Here is a 15309-nt window from a genome sequence, read left to right as displayed (position 1 = left end):
CCTCCACACCTCTCCCCCTACACATAATATGCAAGAGTAAGACTTGATTTTGAGCTGTTATGCGATTGCCTCTATATACACTACTCAGAATCAGGACAGAAATTATTTTTCAGAATAAAATTAAAATATGTTATAATAGGTGTTTGATTCTTAGTATATGATTTGTTTCTTATCTATAATTTGTTAAAACCATATCTTCTAGAGGACTTTACGTGTGTGACCCTTGACAGCTCACCAAAACTTGTTAAGTGGCCCTCTAGCCAAAATAATTGCCCACCCCTGTTTTAATGTTATACATGCGACTGACAACATAGCTAAAATAATATATTTTTTTATAGTAAATTAACAGCTGGTAATGCAGGAGCAAGTTTATTTTTTGACTTTCAGAATTGTTTATTAAATCTAGCTTTGCAGCTAGTAAAAACTGCATTTGACAGATGTCTAAATTTAATTAATTTATAGTATATAGTAGGTTTGAGTATTTGACTGGTCAAAAGTACTTGGTTAACTGACCAGTAAAAAATGGTCAGGTATTGTCAAATAATGGTCAAGTATTTTAAGCATTAATTTATTAGAATAGTAAAGAGAGAGACTTTAGCTTCAGATGGTTAGATACTAACGCTAATTAGAAAAAAAAAAGTTAAGTGTTATTGTGCCTGCTCCTAAATGGTCTGACTCCTGCAGGACCAAGGGACAGAGCCTTCACTCCTTACATTGTTAATAGAGAACAGTATGATGCAGTAAAAAGTGTAGGCTGCCACCCACACAAGGTCATTCTTGGTTCATGGAATATTTGTCATTTTGACTGCAATTAATTGACATTATTTGACCAGCCAGCTGGCCATCTTGCCAATCCTAGTTATCGATTCTTCTACTCCGTTTGGCATGGGTAAGACCTTGCCTGGAAGTACTGTGTCCATTTTTGAAGGGTGGTTATAAAGAAGATAATAAACTAGTCTTTGTCTCATCAGAAGAGGACAAGGAACAGTGGTCTTTGATTGCAACAAAGGCAATTTAGGTTGGATATTAGGAATAATTCTAATACTGTGATGGTAGTTAAGCATAAGAACAGGCTGCCTAGGGAGATTGTAGAATCTCCATCCTTAGAAGTTTTTAAGAGCAGGTTAGACAGAGAGCTGGGATGGCTTAGACAGGGGTGATTCTCTTTTGAGCCATGGTTAGGCTCAATGACCTCCTGAGGACATTCCAATCTTGCTTTTCTGCGATTCTATAGAAACTGCAGATCAAAATAAGAATAATAAAAAATGGACCTGTTTTAGAGTAGTATTCTGTGTCATGCTACTTGTATAGTTATGCACTGGAATGGTTGTTTTAACATGTTTAGTGTTCAGTGTTTTATTTATGAATTTCTGACACCCAGGTGGGGCTGGTAGCATTGCCTAGTCAAGCTGCCTAATACTTCCCATTTCTTAAAACTAAGTTTTTGGCTGCTTAAGGCTGTGGCCATAATTTTCTATGCCTAGTACCAGCACTGCTGTGAACTATTTTTTGGGAAAATTTCAGTTGTATCAGAGAATGAGAGTTGGAACAAATCTTGTTTTGTGCCCCTTGTTTTTTCAAGTAGTGGATGCGTTTAAGTCAGCAGGCCCAGATGAGCTCCATCCGAGGGTACTGAAGGCATTGGCTGATGTCATTGCCCAGCCACTGGCAAGAATATTTGAACACTCGTGGCACATGGGCCAGGTCCCGGAGGACTGGAAAAGGGCCAATGTGGTCCCTGTTTTCAAGAAGGGGAGGAAGGAGGATTCAGGCAACTATAGGCCAGTCAGTCTCACCTCCATCCTTGGCAAAGTCTTTGAAAAGATTATTAAGGCTCATATATGCGAGAGCCCAGCAGGAAGAATTATGCTGAGGGGAAACCAGCACGGGTTCGTAGCAGGTAGATCATGCCTGACTAATCAAGTCTCTTTTTACGACCAGGTTACAAAACACCTGGACGCAGAAGTAGGGGTTGACATCGTCTACTTAGACTTCAGGAAGGCCTTCGATACGGTATTCCACGCCATACTGGTGAACAAGTTAAGAGGCTGTGACTTGGATGATTACACAGTCCGGTGGGTGGCAAATTGGCTAGAGGGTCATACCCAGAGAGTGGTGGTGGATGGGTCGGTATCGACCTGGAAGGACGTGGGTAGTGGGGTCCCGCAGGGCTCGGTCCTTGGACCGATACTCTTCAATGTCTTCATCAGTGACTTGGATGAGGGAGTGAAGTGTACTCTGTCCAAGTTTGCGGATGATACAAAACTGTGGGGAGAAGTGGACATGCCAGAGGGCAGGGAACAACTACAGGCAGACCTGGGCAGGTTGGACAAATGGGCAGAAAACAATAGAATGCGATTTAACAAGGAGAAATACAGCGTGCTGCACCTAGGGTGGAAAAATGTCCAGCACACCTACTGCCTAGGGAATGACCTGCTTGGAGGCATGGAAGCAGAAAGGGATCTTGGAGTCCTAGTGGACTCCAAGATGAACATGAGTCATCAGTGTGACGAAGTCATCAGCAAAGCTAACTGCACTTTATCGTGCATCAGTAGATGCATGACAAACAGAGCCAAGGAGGTGATACTTCCCCTCTATCAGGTACTGGTCAGACTGCAGTTGGAATACTGCATGCAGTTTCGGGTGCCACACTTCAAGAGGGATGTGGATAACCTGGAGAGGGTCCAGAGAAGGGCCACTCATATGGTTAAGGGCTTGCAGGCCAAGCCCTATGAGGAGAAAGTAGGGCACTTGGACCTCTTCAGCCTCCGCAAGAGAAGGTTGAGAGGCAACCTTGACAAGACATAGAACCTGAACTACAGGGAAGGTTAAGGAATAGTTTGAGATAAGGAACTGGATGGGAGACTGGATTCAGAGAAGGAGTTGTGAAGGGAGATTAATACTCTGGTTCTGAGAGAAATATGTGTGTGTGGAGAACTGACTAGAAGCCAGGTGGTTGGCTCAAGTGGCAGACATATAGGCACTGAGTCTAAAGTTCCTGCTCCTGCTAATGATTCCATGCAGCTGTCGGTACAATGCCACATTATGAGATTTTCAGTTTGCTTAAAAAAAACCCCTAGAGTTTACACAAAAAAGTAAATAAATGTCAGAATTAATGTGCAACCTTAATTCAGTCACCTTGTGAGTATGCACTATGATACCAATTATGATTGATACATTACATACTTTGTTTTTCCACAGGACCACTGACCACTGCCTCACTGATTGTGCATGATCAAGTGGCAATTTATAGCTTTTGAACAGCTGACTCTACAGTGGTGTGTGACAAAACAGGGCATGACTATTGTGAAAGGCCAAAACAGATTAAATATTTTTGCCTAACTTGTACTTTGTTAACAATGCATCTTGAGTTCATTTTTGGGAGAAATTAAATGAAAGTTATTTGGTAGAGCAAACAAATACATTGAATACTAAATAAATGGTGGGGGAGAGACTAAATGTGCAAAACTGGTGATAAAAGTATTCTTGAAGTATCTCAGGAAAGATTTCAGAATGTGTGTATTATTTGCTGTTTATGAGTTTGTGTGTGCATGCACATACCTATACCTTTTAAGCAGAATTTTTCTCAGAATGCACAATTCCTTTATTTCACTTCTGTTTAACATATTTGTTGTAATTTTAGTGCTGAAACCAGATGATACATTTGAAATGTCAATTGACCAAACAGTTGTCAGCAAAGGAAGTTTGCTTGAAGATTTCGTTCCTCCAGTAAACCCTCCACAAGAAATAGAAGATCCCAATGATAAAAAGCCTGATGATTGGGACGAGAAAGTAAAGATTCCTGACCCCAGTGCTGTCAAACCAGATGATTGGTGAGAAAATATATTTCATTTTTTGTACAAATATAAGCCATTTATTAATTTTTTGTGGGTTTGCAATGTTACACTATGCATTTGACATTTATGTCTAGCCAATTTCATGGTTTCTACTGTAATCGTTTTCTTTAATTGGAAGATTGTTTCTTGCAGTAAGAGAAAAGAGCATAAGAAAAATTTATTCTGAAACTGCAAGTTCATAATGTTGGTTTGGGGGCTGTTGTAGTATCTTGAAACTAGCTCCTTTGGATATTCTAAGATGTAGAGGGGAGCTACATACCAAACTGCAATGATTTGTGTGCCTAATTCTTCTTCAGACTGACTTCCTGTTAGCTGTGTTCCTTTGAACAAAACTGTAATTTTAAACTAGACAGTTACCTTTTCTTCTGATAATATCAGTCTGTAATTAAAGGGATGAAGATGAACCTGCCAAAATAGAAGACACTGATGCAGTCAAGCCTGAGGGATGGCTTGATGATGAGCCAGAATATATTTCAGATCCCAATGCAGAAAAACCAGAAGATTGGTAAGAACTTATTCAATATGTGCAGATCTTTTTTCAGAGGTGTTATAGATAAAGCCTCAGACATTCTGTTGCAAATTAGGGACTGGGGAGCAGAATTTAAGTCCAGATTCTGGTGTCCTCTTGGATGCAATAAATTAAAAATTCTGAGGTATGTTAAAATGTTTATTTGACCTTATTTCTTAAAACGTATGTAATTGGTAAGTGTAACTTGTGCAGTAATCCTATTATTTTGATATTAAATGTATTTTATGCTGTACTCACAGTTTATTTTCAATGTTCTGTATACATTTGTATTGCCATTACATAACTGCATTATAAAAATGGTCACTGGAGAGGCCAGAGGCTTTGGCTGCTAGGTAAGAGAAGATATTCAGGACTTTGGGCAACTATAGGTAGCAATTCAGGACTGTAAGAAAAGCACATTAGCTACTCTTGTTTGCTAAAACAATAAGCAATTGAAATATTTAACAAAATTGACATATGAATTGTCATCCAACTGAAATAATGAATAGGACATTTCCCACTGGACTCTAGACTACAGCAGTGTTGCAGACTTTCTACAGACACAGAAATAGTTTTACACCAAATATTATATTTTTAAAATTTTTCTTTGCAAATAACTGTAAAAGCAGCACTTTTTAAAACAAGAGCGTATCATGCAATGCTGTTCGTTGGCAAGAATTGGGCAAAATTCTGACCCTCTGGTCAGGGCTGTCCCTAGTGGGGAGGGGTGGCAAAACGGGGCGACCACCCCAGGCCCTGCACTTTGAGGGGCCCCGCGGAGCCGGACAGAGTGGCCATGGCAACTCGGTACTCCTGCTGGCTTCACATCCGGCTGCTTGGCACCACCCCCTGCCGCCAAAACTGCCACTGGCTTCCTCGCGTCCAGGGGTGGGGCCCCATGCAGGCTGATTTGCCCTGGGCCCCACACCCTGCTTGGATCGTCTCTGCCTCTGGTATTGCAAAACATGTAGGCTCTGATTGTGGTTTAGATACTGGACTTAAGATCAACCTGTTAGTGGAAGCTTTATAAATGTCAATTGTTTATCATTTCTTTCTGCAGGGATGAAGAAATGGATGGTGAATGGGAAGCCCCACAGATTCCTAATCCAAAATGTGAGACTGCACCTGGCTGTGGAAAGTGGGTGCGTCCTATGATGAATAATCCAAATTATAAAGGCAAATGGAAAGCACCTATGATAGAAAATCCAAATTACCAGGTATTCTTTATCCTGCTCATTATTCAGATATGCTGTCATATTTACTCGATTAGAAGATGAGGGTTTTTTCCCCCATTTGGCTGGTGGTTAGGAGAAGTCCCTCACCTTACAATCGACTATGAAATGGTGGAGGGGAAACTGTGGGTCAGGGCTGGGGCCACGGCTGCAGCCACAGGTACTGCTTGCCCCCTGCCCAGTCTCTCCACCCTCTACCACGCCTCTCACACAGCCTCAAGCCCCAGGTTCTCTCCAACACCACTTCTTCCCCTCTGCCACATTCCTCCTTACCTTTGCTCCGTAAGGCTCCATCCTTGCTGCAGTCTGGAGCACAGAGTAGATGTGCCAATCTAACCCTGTAGCAGCAGTGCCAACTCTGTGCCGCTGCTGCAGGTCTGAGTTTGAGCGATGCTCAGTGCCCTCAGGCTGCAGCAGGGAAGGAACCTGCTGGCGCAGAGCAAAAGTAAGGGGGCTGCAGGGTCAGGCATGGGATAAAGACTTTGGGGAGGGTGAGACAGGAGGAATCTGTGGGGGGGCAAGGACCTGAGTCTGTGGCAGAAAGAAGCGACATGGAGGGAAGGGGGATCAGGAGCCTGAGGCTGCTATGGGGGCAGGTGCAATGTCGGGGTTAGGGCAGTTTTAGCCCTTAAATCATGGTAGAATGTTTCATCAGCCAATGACCATTGCTTTTGTAAAACTAGTAAGGTTAACTGCATGTGTGATGATCTTTCTAAAATGTACAATACAGGCTATAATGAGGGGTCTTTGTTAGAAACATAATGTTCTGGCCAACGTGATAGGCAAAGGGATGCAAATTAGCAAAAATTATTTTTATGAAAATATCCATCCTGCATCAGTTGGAAAGTAATTGAGTAGTCCCTGAGCAATGGTATCCTTATACCATTGTACTACGTAATCATGGAAGGGATACTCATGTAATCCACAAAACAGAAATTGTTTAGCTTGCTTTATATTTTGAGATACTGAAGTGTGAACATCTGGAAGCACTATGCTTGGGAAATCCAAATTGTATAGTATAATATTCCTCTTTTCTATTTTTCTCAACTTCTGAATCATCTACTATTTTAATTTATGATAGTAAATGTATAGTAATGCTCTGATGGATGTTCAGACTATTTAATTTTCTGAAAGGGAGATTAGCTGTAAATTATAGTTGGTATTGGCATGCCTATACAATTTTAAGGAACAAAAGTAGTTTTCCATCCCAGAAAAATGTTTGACCAGCTTTTTCAGTAAGGATCCTGAATTCTTTTGATTATCCTTCCTGCAAATGAAGGAGATAGGTTGGCCAGATTTTCTTCTCAGTTAAAAGACTTCTTGTTGAACAAATAGGCCCATTTTAAAGGGAATATTTTTGAAATTTTAATCTATGACTTTTATTCAGTTCTTTGGTTTTGGAAGAGCCATTCTAGAGATGTAACTACTTTTCTGACGGATGAATCTTCACTGGGACAGGACAGACATAACTGTTACACTGGGATTAAATTCTGATGGTTTAACCTGTTCTATTTAATGGTTACATGTGCTGCTGTATCTTTGTTTTGTTCATATTTAAAGTTACAGTGGTATAGCTTACACTTTTTACTTGTAGAAAACAGAGATGTAGTTATATTGGATAGAAGCATCTTAGTGGCAATTCTACCCCCAATGTCCTCCATAAAGTGGTCTAGTTAGAAGCAGAACTTAGCTGGGAGTTCCAAATTACTAAAGCAGCTCATGATTTATAAAAGTTGTATTGCAGCAGTTCCCAATCTGTGGTATGTGTATCACCAGTGGTACGCAGACAACCTGTCAGTGGTACATGTTAACAGATTTATTATAATTACTTTGTATGACAAAAATTTGCTGGTGGTACTTGAGGCTGAACTGGAAAAAATTGCTGGTGGTGCTTAAGGTTATATCATTTTAAATTGGTGGTGCACAGTCTTGCTTGGGAACTGCTGTTGTATTGGATATAATTTATTGTGATAGAAGAAGATCTTTTGACCTTTTGTAGAGACTTATGGAGATGTTTGTGCTGTTTGTAAGCACTCTGTGTTTCTTGCTTTTGAACTTGACTATTAGGCCTTTCTGTTGCAGCTTTTATCTAAGTTAACTGACAGTCTGGTAATTTAGAGGGCGGGACAGAACTGTGCTGGTGCCTATTTTGACCTAACAAATTTGGGTTGAAGAAAGCTTTTGAGAATATTCTGAATTTAGCTGAATCCATGAACCTCCCATAACTGATCTAGAATGCATGTCAAGTGGATACCGTCACCACATTAATTTGTTTCTTTTGAAGTTCTTTTCTTGTTTTTCCAGCTCAGTGTTTTAAAGTTATGTCCATATCATTTAAGATGGTTAAATGGGCATATATTATGAAATAGAAAATAAATGGTAATGTTTCATGTAGACAACATACTAGGTAATCCTAACAAATAATAATGAAAAATCAGGTATTTTTCTAATGTTTCTAACCTAGTTTAGATCAACTTCAGTTTGAAGAATAACAGTTTGTTGAAATGGATCACATAATGATGAATGTCAACATAATTCTAGTTGTTATATTTTGCTTGTCAGACAGGATGCAAAAATGAAGCTGCCCAAGATTTCCAGAAGAAACCTATTCCAAGAAGTACGGATCCTTTTAGACTTTCTGATTTCTTAGCTAGATTTGGTTCTTTTGACCAGATTAGGCAACATGTTGAATAAGATTTATATGAACTCAGAAAAATTCAGTTTCTTACTTTGTTATATTTATTGGGATTTTAGTCCCTTATGCAATAGGAAGAGAATTCAAATGTGATTAAAGAGCATAGAGCTGTTTTGATATGGAGTAGATATTGCATTTGGTGTCAGCTTTTGAGATTGTAGGCATTCACTTCGACAATCTTCTAGCCCCAAAACCATGGACCTTTCAAGAAGGTGTTATTTATTTAACGTATCTGGTTTTGGCATATTGTTTCAGACATTTTAAAGTGATGTCATCACCAGTGTGAAGAGCTTGAAGGCCACCAGGTAGCATAGTAAATGGACATGAGTCAAAAATGTGAGAGATGGTTTGAACTTGTCCACAAGGGCATTTGTTGTCATTGTGAAGGCCCCATTGGTATAGGTTTGAGGCACCCTGTCAAGTTTGAAAACAGTTGAGAAGTGCCCAATAATGGTGTGGCCAGTTATGAATGGGGAAAAGAGGTGTTATAAATGAATATCTTGGGCTAGGTACAGACACTTAAAAAGCCCGAGGCTGAATCAGTTCAGTCTTTGCAGGTTAGTCTAAGCTGCGTAGATTGAACTGAGAAGCAAGTGAACAAACATTCACTTTTGATTCTAGAATGAGCCTATGGTGGCTCAGGCCAGAAGCTGGTAGGGGGATACTGCTAGAGCACACCTTTCCTTTCTTTCGGCTGTGGCCGGAAGGCTGAAGGGAAGTTGGGAGAGAAGTCCTCCGAGACTTTCCCCCCATCCCTGCTTGAGCTCAGGGGTCGGGGGGTGGCCAGGCCCCGGCTGGCCTGCTGAGTATGATGGGATTGGGCTTTTAAAACTCCACCCTGGCTTGCACAGACCCCAGCTGGAGTGTGCCGGGGAGGGGGAGAAACACCTGCCATGCTTTTCCCCTGCTCCCTGATCAAATGTTGGGGGGCAGACCCTGGTGCAGGCTAGCATGCAGAGGGGAAAAGAGGGTTTAAACCACTCTCCAACCCACATGATACCCCAGCAGTAGTCTGCCTGGTGGGGGCAGTGCCGCCCCTGACAGGCTTTACCACATCTCCCTGCTTGACTGGGGATGGCGGTGGAGGCAGGGCTTGGCCAAACCCCAGGCCGGGCTGGCATGCGAAGGGGAGGAAGGGGTGGAGCAGCCCCTGATGGGCTTTTCCCCATTCTCTGCTTGAGTGGAGAGCAGAGAATATGGCCAGATGCCAGCCCAGGTCAGCATGCTGAGGTGGAGGGGAGTGGGGTTTAAACCCCCTCCCCTCTCCATACAGGACACTGTTTGCCACTCATTGTGCTGACTCAGCCCAGGGTCTGGCCACGCCCCTTGCAACCTGTGGGTCACAACCCAAAAGTGGGTTGCAAGAATATATGAAAGGGTTGCAAGCAAACTTTACAAATGAATCAACAAACTTTAAAAATGGATTCTCCTTTTTAAAGGAGAAAAATGTGGGAAACCATGGCTTTTCCCTTTCAGGCTGTCAGAGTTCCAGCCTGCAAGGGGCTGCTTGGTGGGGGGTCCCCATACCTCACACACCTATTCCCTGTCCCACACACTAGGGCTCTGGGGGCAGGGGCAGCGGGTCAGGGGTAAGGGACACTGGGTCGGGACTGGCCATTGATGTTTACAAATGGGTCCTGAGACAAAAAAGGTTGAGAACCACTGATCTAATTGTAATCCTTACTTTTGGAAAAAAGTTCTAATCAAACCTGAGAATTTGCACAAGTAATAACCTTTTTATCAACCAGTGAATCAATTTCATGGCATATGGAACTCATTTGGTGGTTCTAAGACACTCTGATCTAAAGTAGTTCTGCCTTAATGCAGAAGAGCAGTAAATGAGAGCAAGCTGCTATGTAGCCCAATAATGAAAAATAGCATTACAATACTTGTAGATGATTTGAGCAAACCACATTTTACTCAAGAGACTGAATGTTGCCAAATGATGGAGACTGAGCCTTTTCTTTTATGTATTTATTTATTTATTTTGATACCCAGCCACTGTAATGGGTAACTGTTTACCGTTCCCAGGCTGTATGGTGAGACCAAATTCAGAATACCATGAAATAATAGCTGTTCATACAATTTTCCTCTTCCCCTTTCCCATCAATTCCGTTATTACATTATTATAACTTGCTCAGCCTCCACAAGAGAAGGCTGAGGAGGGATCTAGTGGCCGTTTACGAACTAGTCAGGGGAGACCAGCAGGCATTGGGGGAGTCCCTGTTTTCCCGAGCACTACCAGGATTGACTAGAAATAACAGTCACAAGCTGGCAGAGGGTAGATTCAGGCTAAATATCAGGAGGCACTACTTCACTGTCAGGGCGGCTAGGATCTGGAACTCCTACCCTGGGGGTCTTTAAGAGGAGGCTAGATTAACACCTTGGCGGGGTCGTTTGACCCCAGTACTCTTTCATGCCATGGCAGGGGGTCAGACTTGATGATCTGCTCAGGTCCCTTCCGACCCTACCAACTATGAAACAAACATTCTTCAGAAAGCAAAGTGCTACAGACTATTGAATTGTTAAGGTTGCTGGGTGGATTTTTATGGGAAGCATCTTCCTGTGTGTTTTGTGTATGTAACATGATTGTTTGTGTGTAACATGTATTTATCAAAAATCTTTCTTGTTCCTTCTAGTCACTAGTCTTGTTTTTTGCTGTTTTCTTGCTGGATTCTAGTATTTATTAATTATCTGTTATTGACAAATTATTTTTATAGTAATCATATTTATTTATTTGTTTTCTTTTGAGGTAATTTCTAGGTCCCCTTACTTTGCAGGTGTCAGTGATAATCCTGCAGATAATATCCATAGATGGAGGGATACAGTTTTAACTAGTATCTGGTTTCTCTGTAGAGATCACTTTGGAAGATTGTCCTTTATGCACTATCCCTTCATGTAACTGTTTGACTATTTTTGGTTTATTTCAGATAAAGCCTGTTGTGTTTGTTCTATTTCAAGATTTTCAGTCAAATTCATTTTTGTGATTTGTACTTCTTGGGGTAGTAGTCTTTTGCATAGTCATGAAGAGCCGAGTGAAGGGTTCTAAGAATAGATATGTACATTTATGTATGCTTTTTTTTTTCTCTAGGGAATCTGGAGCCCTCGAAAAATTCCTAACCCAGATTATTTTGAGGACCTTCATCCATTTGAGATGACCGCTGTCAGTGCAGTTGGGTTAGAGCTATGGTCTATGACCTCTGATATCTACTTTGATAATTTTATCATTTGTTCAGAAAAAGAAGTGGCAGACCGTTGGGCTGCAGATGGTTGGGGCATGAAGAAATTAGTTGCTAGTGCTAATGAGGTATAGTATTTACCATACACATTTTAGTCAAATAAGTGGGTGGGGGAGGAAGTGCTGTTGAAAGAATTTCTATTAATGTTAATATGTAATCAACTCAACACATGGTTATTCCAAATAGTTAATGCTTTCAAATAACATGCCAAAACTTTTTGGTCTAGCTTTTTCTAAATCCACATGCTATTAAATTGTAAATATCTAGTGAGGAAATTCGGATCTTGCTGAAGTCAATAACAAAGTCCCCTTATTTTCTAGAATGAAGGAAAAAATGCACAGAATTAAAACTATATAGAGCACAGACAGAGCCTAATCTTCAGGCCACTCGCCTTCCCTTTCCTGCATAAGCAAAAAACCCCCAACAAATTGCAGTTTTTTAACCCTTTTAGAGCTGAATTGTCAGCAGCTCTTAGCTGCTTAGCCACAAAAGTGATGCCACTACTGCTACCAGGCATTTGATTTTAAACTTTGGGTGTAGCAGGAGTCTGTGCGGGCCGGGAGCGATCTGGGCCCTTTTCCGCGCCGCGCGGGCTGTGGCCAGCAGCCCGGGCACGCTGGGTCGGAGAGAACAGGCGACACGCTGGAATTAGGCATGGACGCGTAATGGTTGATTCAAGATTGTTTACTTACACCGAAGATGGTCGTGGCGTAGGCTGGACAGTTTCCCAGGCACAGCTCCGCTTAAATCCTCGTTTGAGGACTCAGACAATACTCGGATCACTCCCATGGAGTTGTCGAGGCTCCGTGGATCCTTTTGCGCGCAGGGAGAGGGATACGTCGAGGTTTGCGCTCGGTGACGGGGAGAGGCTAGAGGCTGATCAGACCCTTGTTGCCTGCTTGAAATGCACTGGGTCCAATAGGCTCCGCAGCGCTTAGAGATCTTCACACAGCGTGAAGATCTCCTCCTCCTGGTGTTCGTGGAGTCCTCCAACTTGGGCGGAAACCACTCAAGCCTTTTATACGGCTAGCAAGCCAATCGCTAGCCGCCACGTGTGAATAATTTCACGCAAGCCAATAATGGGGTTCGAATTTGAATACGAATGGCGGGAACTCTTTGCAAAGTGCATTTCTGTGCTGCAAAGAAGAAATGCACACTGCAAAGAAAGCTACAAATTGGCGGGAATTCTTTTGCACTGGGGTTTTCCTCTGCAGCAGAAAACTCCACCGTGCAAAGAAGCTGCAGTTTAGCGGGAACATAATTCAGTGGTGCCAAAGCGCGCGCACACAACAAAAATCACACCTTTGGGTTGTGACAGAGTCAAGGAGGGGTGTGCAGGTCTTATAGCATCTCCATACTTCTGTTTTGGACAGAAAACCAGCTTCTCTGCTTAAGACATACGGTCTAATTTTGGAAGGCTAATTTGGGGGGAAAGGTACATTTGGTATGCGAGTAAGCACAGTATTTCAGTGAAGTCAAGATTTCACCCAGAATTCATAATACCATTTGGCAAGAAAATGTAGAATCTTTTGGATCAGGGAGTGGATGTCATGTTTATTTGTTAATTATATAATGCTTTTAAGACAGGGTAAACAGCCAAGAAATACTGATGCAGTCTCAAGTAATTCTAAGGACCTTAGCTGTTCTAAACTCTGAAAACTGTGCGCTTCAGTTCTTGGAGCCATGTTTGCTCTCCTGTTCACATGTGTGCATGGACCTACTGTTTACACTGCCTACAAGAAGTCCTTAATGCAGAAATCTTCTGCTTGTGTCCCAGAATGCTATGATGATACTGGCCTAGTGTATGTGAGCAGGACTCCCTCTAGTGTCTGAACTCAGCATCTGTATAGCCTCGCTTATTTTGAAGAGTTCTGTATCTCAAAATACAGGGGGTTTACTGCCTTTTAGTGTTTGAGGTCCCAGTTTTGATTCTTATTGTGACCCTGTTTTCTGGCTTGTTTGAGTGCCTGCTCTTTGTTACATATAGAGATACCTGGTTTTACAAGTTTGCCAAAAATGTATTATTATTGCTGTTCAGATAGCAAATCTGGCTGTTGAAAGAAACCAACTTCCCAAAAGAAGCTTTCTGCCTGTGAAATGAAAAACATGCATGTATAGTGCTTAGCATTTATGTAACTTACTGGATTTTTCTAAGTCACTTTGTTGGTTTGTTTATGCAGCCTGGCATGTTTAGTCAGTTGATGACTGCTGCAGAAGACCATCCGTGGCTTTGGGTTCTGTACATCCTGACCTTAGCGCTGCCTGTAGGTCTGGGTGTATTGTTCTGCTGGCCAGCCAAGGTAAAAAATGAAAATTATATTATTTCACCCTTTTCATTTTACAGTAGAGTGATAGTAATTTGCTCAACTTCATGCACCCTAGTTTTAGTTGTATTGAAAAATTTAAAAATCACTGGAATAAATGAATAAGTGAATTTCTCATTTGTGATAATACTCAGACTTTAATAAACCTTTAAAATTGCTCCCATTAGAAAGCAAGATTAAAAGTTAAGTTTAAAAGTTTAAATTGTGGTTAATCTCTTGCAGAAAGTAGATGAAGATATTGACTACAAAAAACCAGATATATCTAAGTCAATTACAAAGGGAGAACTAGAACAAGGGGGAGAAGAATTAGAAGACGAAGCAGAATTGGAAGAAGAAAAACAAAATGAAGATGATATTGTTGAAGAGGGTAAGATGAAAAAACAAGCTGGTTATAGACTTTTCAAAATGCAAAGAGCTGTAAACTGTAGTTTAATAATACCAGGAATTTTACTAATACTAATATGGAGTAAGGGTTGAAGAAACACCAGTGTTTTATTTATTTACATAGTTCTTTTGAGAGTTGCTTGTTTGCACTTCACCATATATATGTGCTTGGAACTTTTTGAATATCAGTGTCTGGTAGGGTTACACGTACACCTTGCTTATATCCTCAAGCCTTCTCCTGTTCCCTTCCTATTTCCTTTCCTTGTACCTCTCTTAGAAAGGGGAGAACAGCTTCACTTGTCACATTTCATTCAGACTAACAAATAAAAAACAGAAAATCAGCAGTATCTTACAATCTCTTGTTAGTCTCCTTTTTGTTTGGAGGACAGTTTCATGCTTCTAACATAGTTGCTTGTTTTTTATAATGAGCTATGGATAATGTTAAACTTTCTGCTCGTTCTACTCTGTTAAAATATGACTGAACTGTGCTTAGGCTGTAACAGGTCTAAGTTGTCCAAAGCCAGGTATGTGGCTGTGAACTATGATTCTGTAATACCAGTTTATTTCCCAAAACGTTGACACTTACATGGTGAGAAGCATCTTTGCAAGATGCCATTTACAAGATGTTCTCCAGTCATGTGTGATGAATCCAGAAGATGTTAACTTTTTAACAGAAGCTATCAGGGTGTCATGCTATAAGACTGAATACCCTACAGAGGGGATGGCCAACCTTCAGTACGTGTACCACAAGTGGCATAGGCCACCTCTATGTGTGGTGTCTCAGATTGGGAAGCAGAAGGCCAAGCGGCAGATCAAGTAGGGGGAAAGGATCAGAGTGTTATTTGGAGAGGGTTTGGGGTTAATTTGTGTCACAAAGGTTGGCTCCTATTGGTCTATGTGCAGGAGTTTGCAATCTGTGGACTGTGGGATGAAAGGGTTAAGATTTGGCCTGTGGCCACAGCCTGCAGCACCAGTGTCCTGCTACCCACCCACCATTGATTCCAGTGTATTATTGTGCCATGCTCCATATTACTGGTGCCCCAGCTTTGCCTACTCATCCCAACCTTACT

General features: G+C 41.5%; 1 protein-coding gene across 4 annotated transcripts in view; it reads left to right on the top strand.

Annotated features, from left to right (window-relative positions):
* CLGN (calmegin) overlaps positions 1-15309 on the top strand; it is a 60640-nt gene that overhangs the window by 36328 nt on the left and 9003 nt on the right. For all 4 annotated transcript variants that reach the window (XM_006030120.3, XM_006030121.3, XM_014522953.2 and 1 more), the window contains exons 7-12: positions 3644-3833; positions 4249-4362; positions 5426-5582; positions 11384-11599; positions 13712-13831; positions 14078-14222. In XM_006030120.3, the coding sequence (XP_006030182.1) occupies positions 3644-3833; positions 4249-4362; positions 5426-5582; positions 11384-11599; positions 13712-13831; positions 14078-14222 (942 nt within the window). The remainder of the gene's footprint in view (positions 1-3643; positions 3834-4248; positions 4363-5425; positions 5583-11383; positions 11600-13711; positions 13832-14077; positions 14223-15309) is intronic.

The sequence above is a fragment of the Alligator sinensis genome, unplaced genomic scaffold, assembly GCF_000455745.1.
Source record: "Alligator sinensis unplaced genomic scaffold, ASM45574v1 scaffold554_1, whole genome shotgun sequence".
NCBI classification, from domain to species: domain Eukaryota; kingdom Metazoa; phylum Chordata; order Crocodylia; family Alligatoridae; genus Alligator; species Alligator sinensis.
This window is presented reverse-complemented; position numbering and strand designations above follow the sequence as displayed.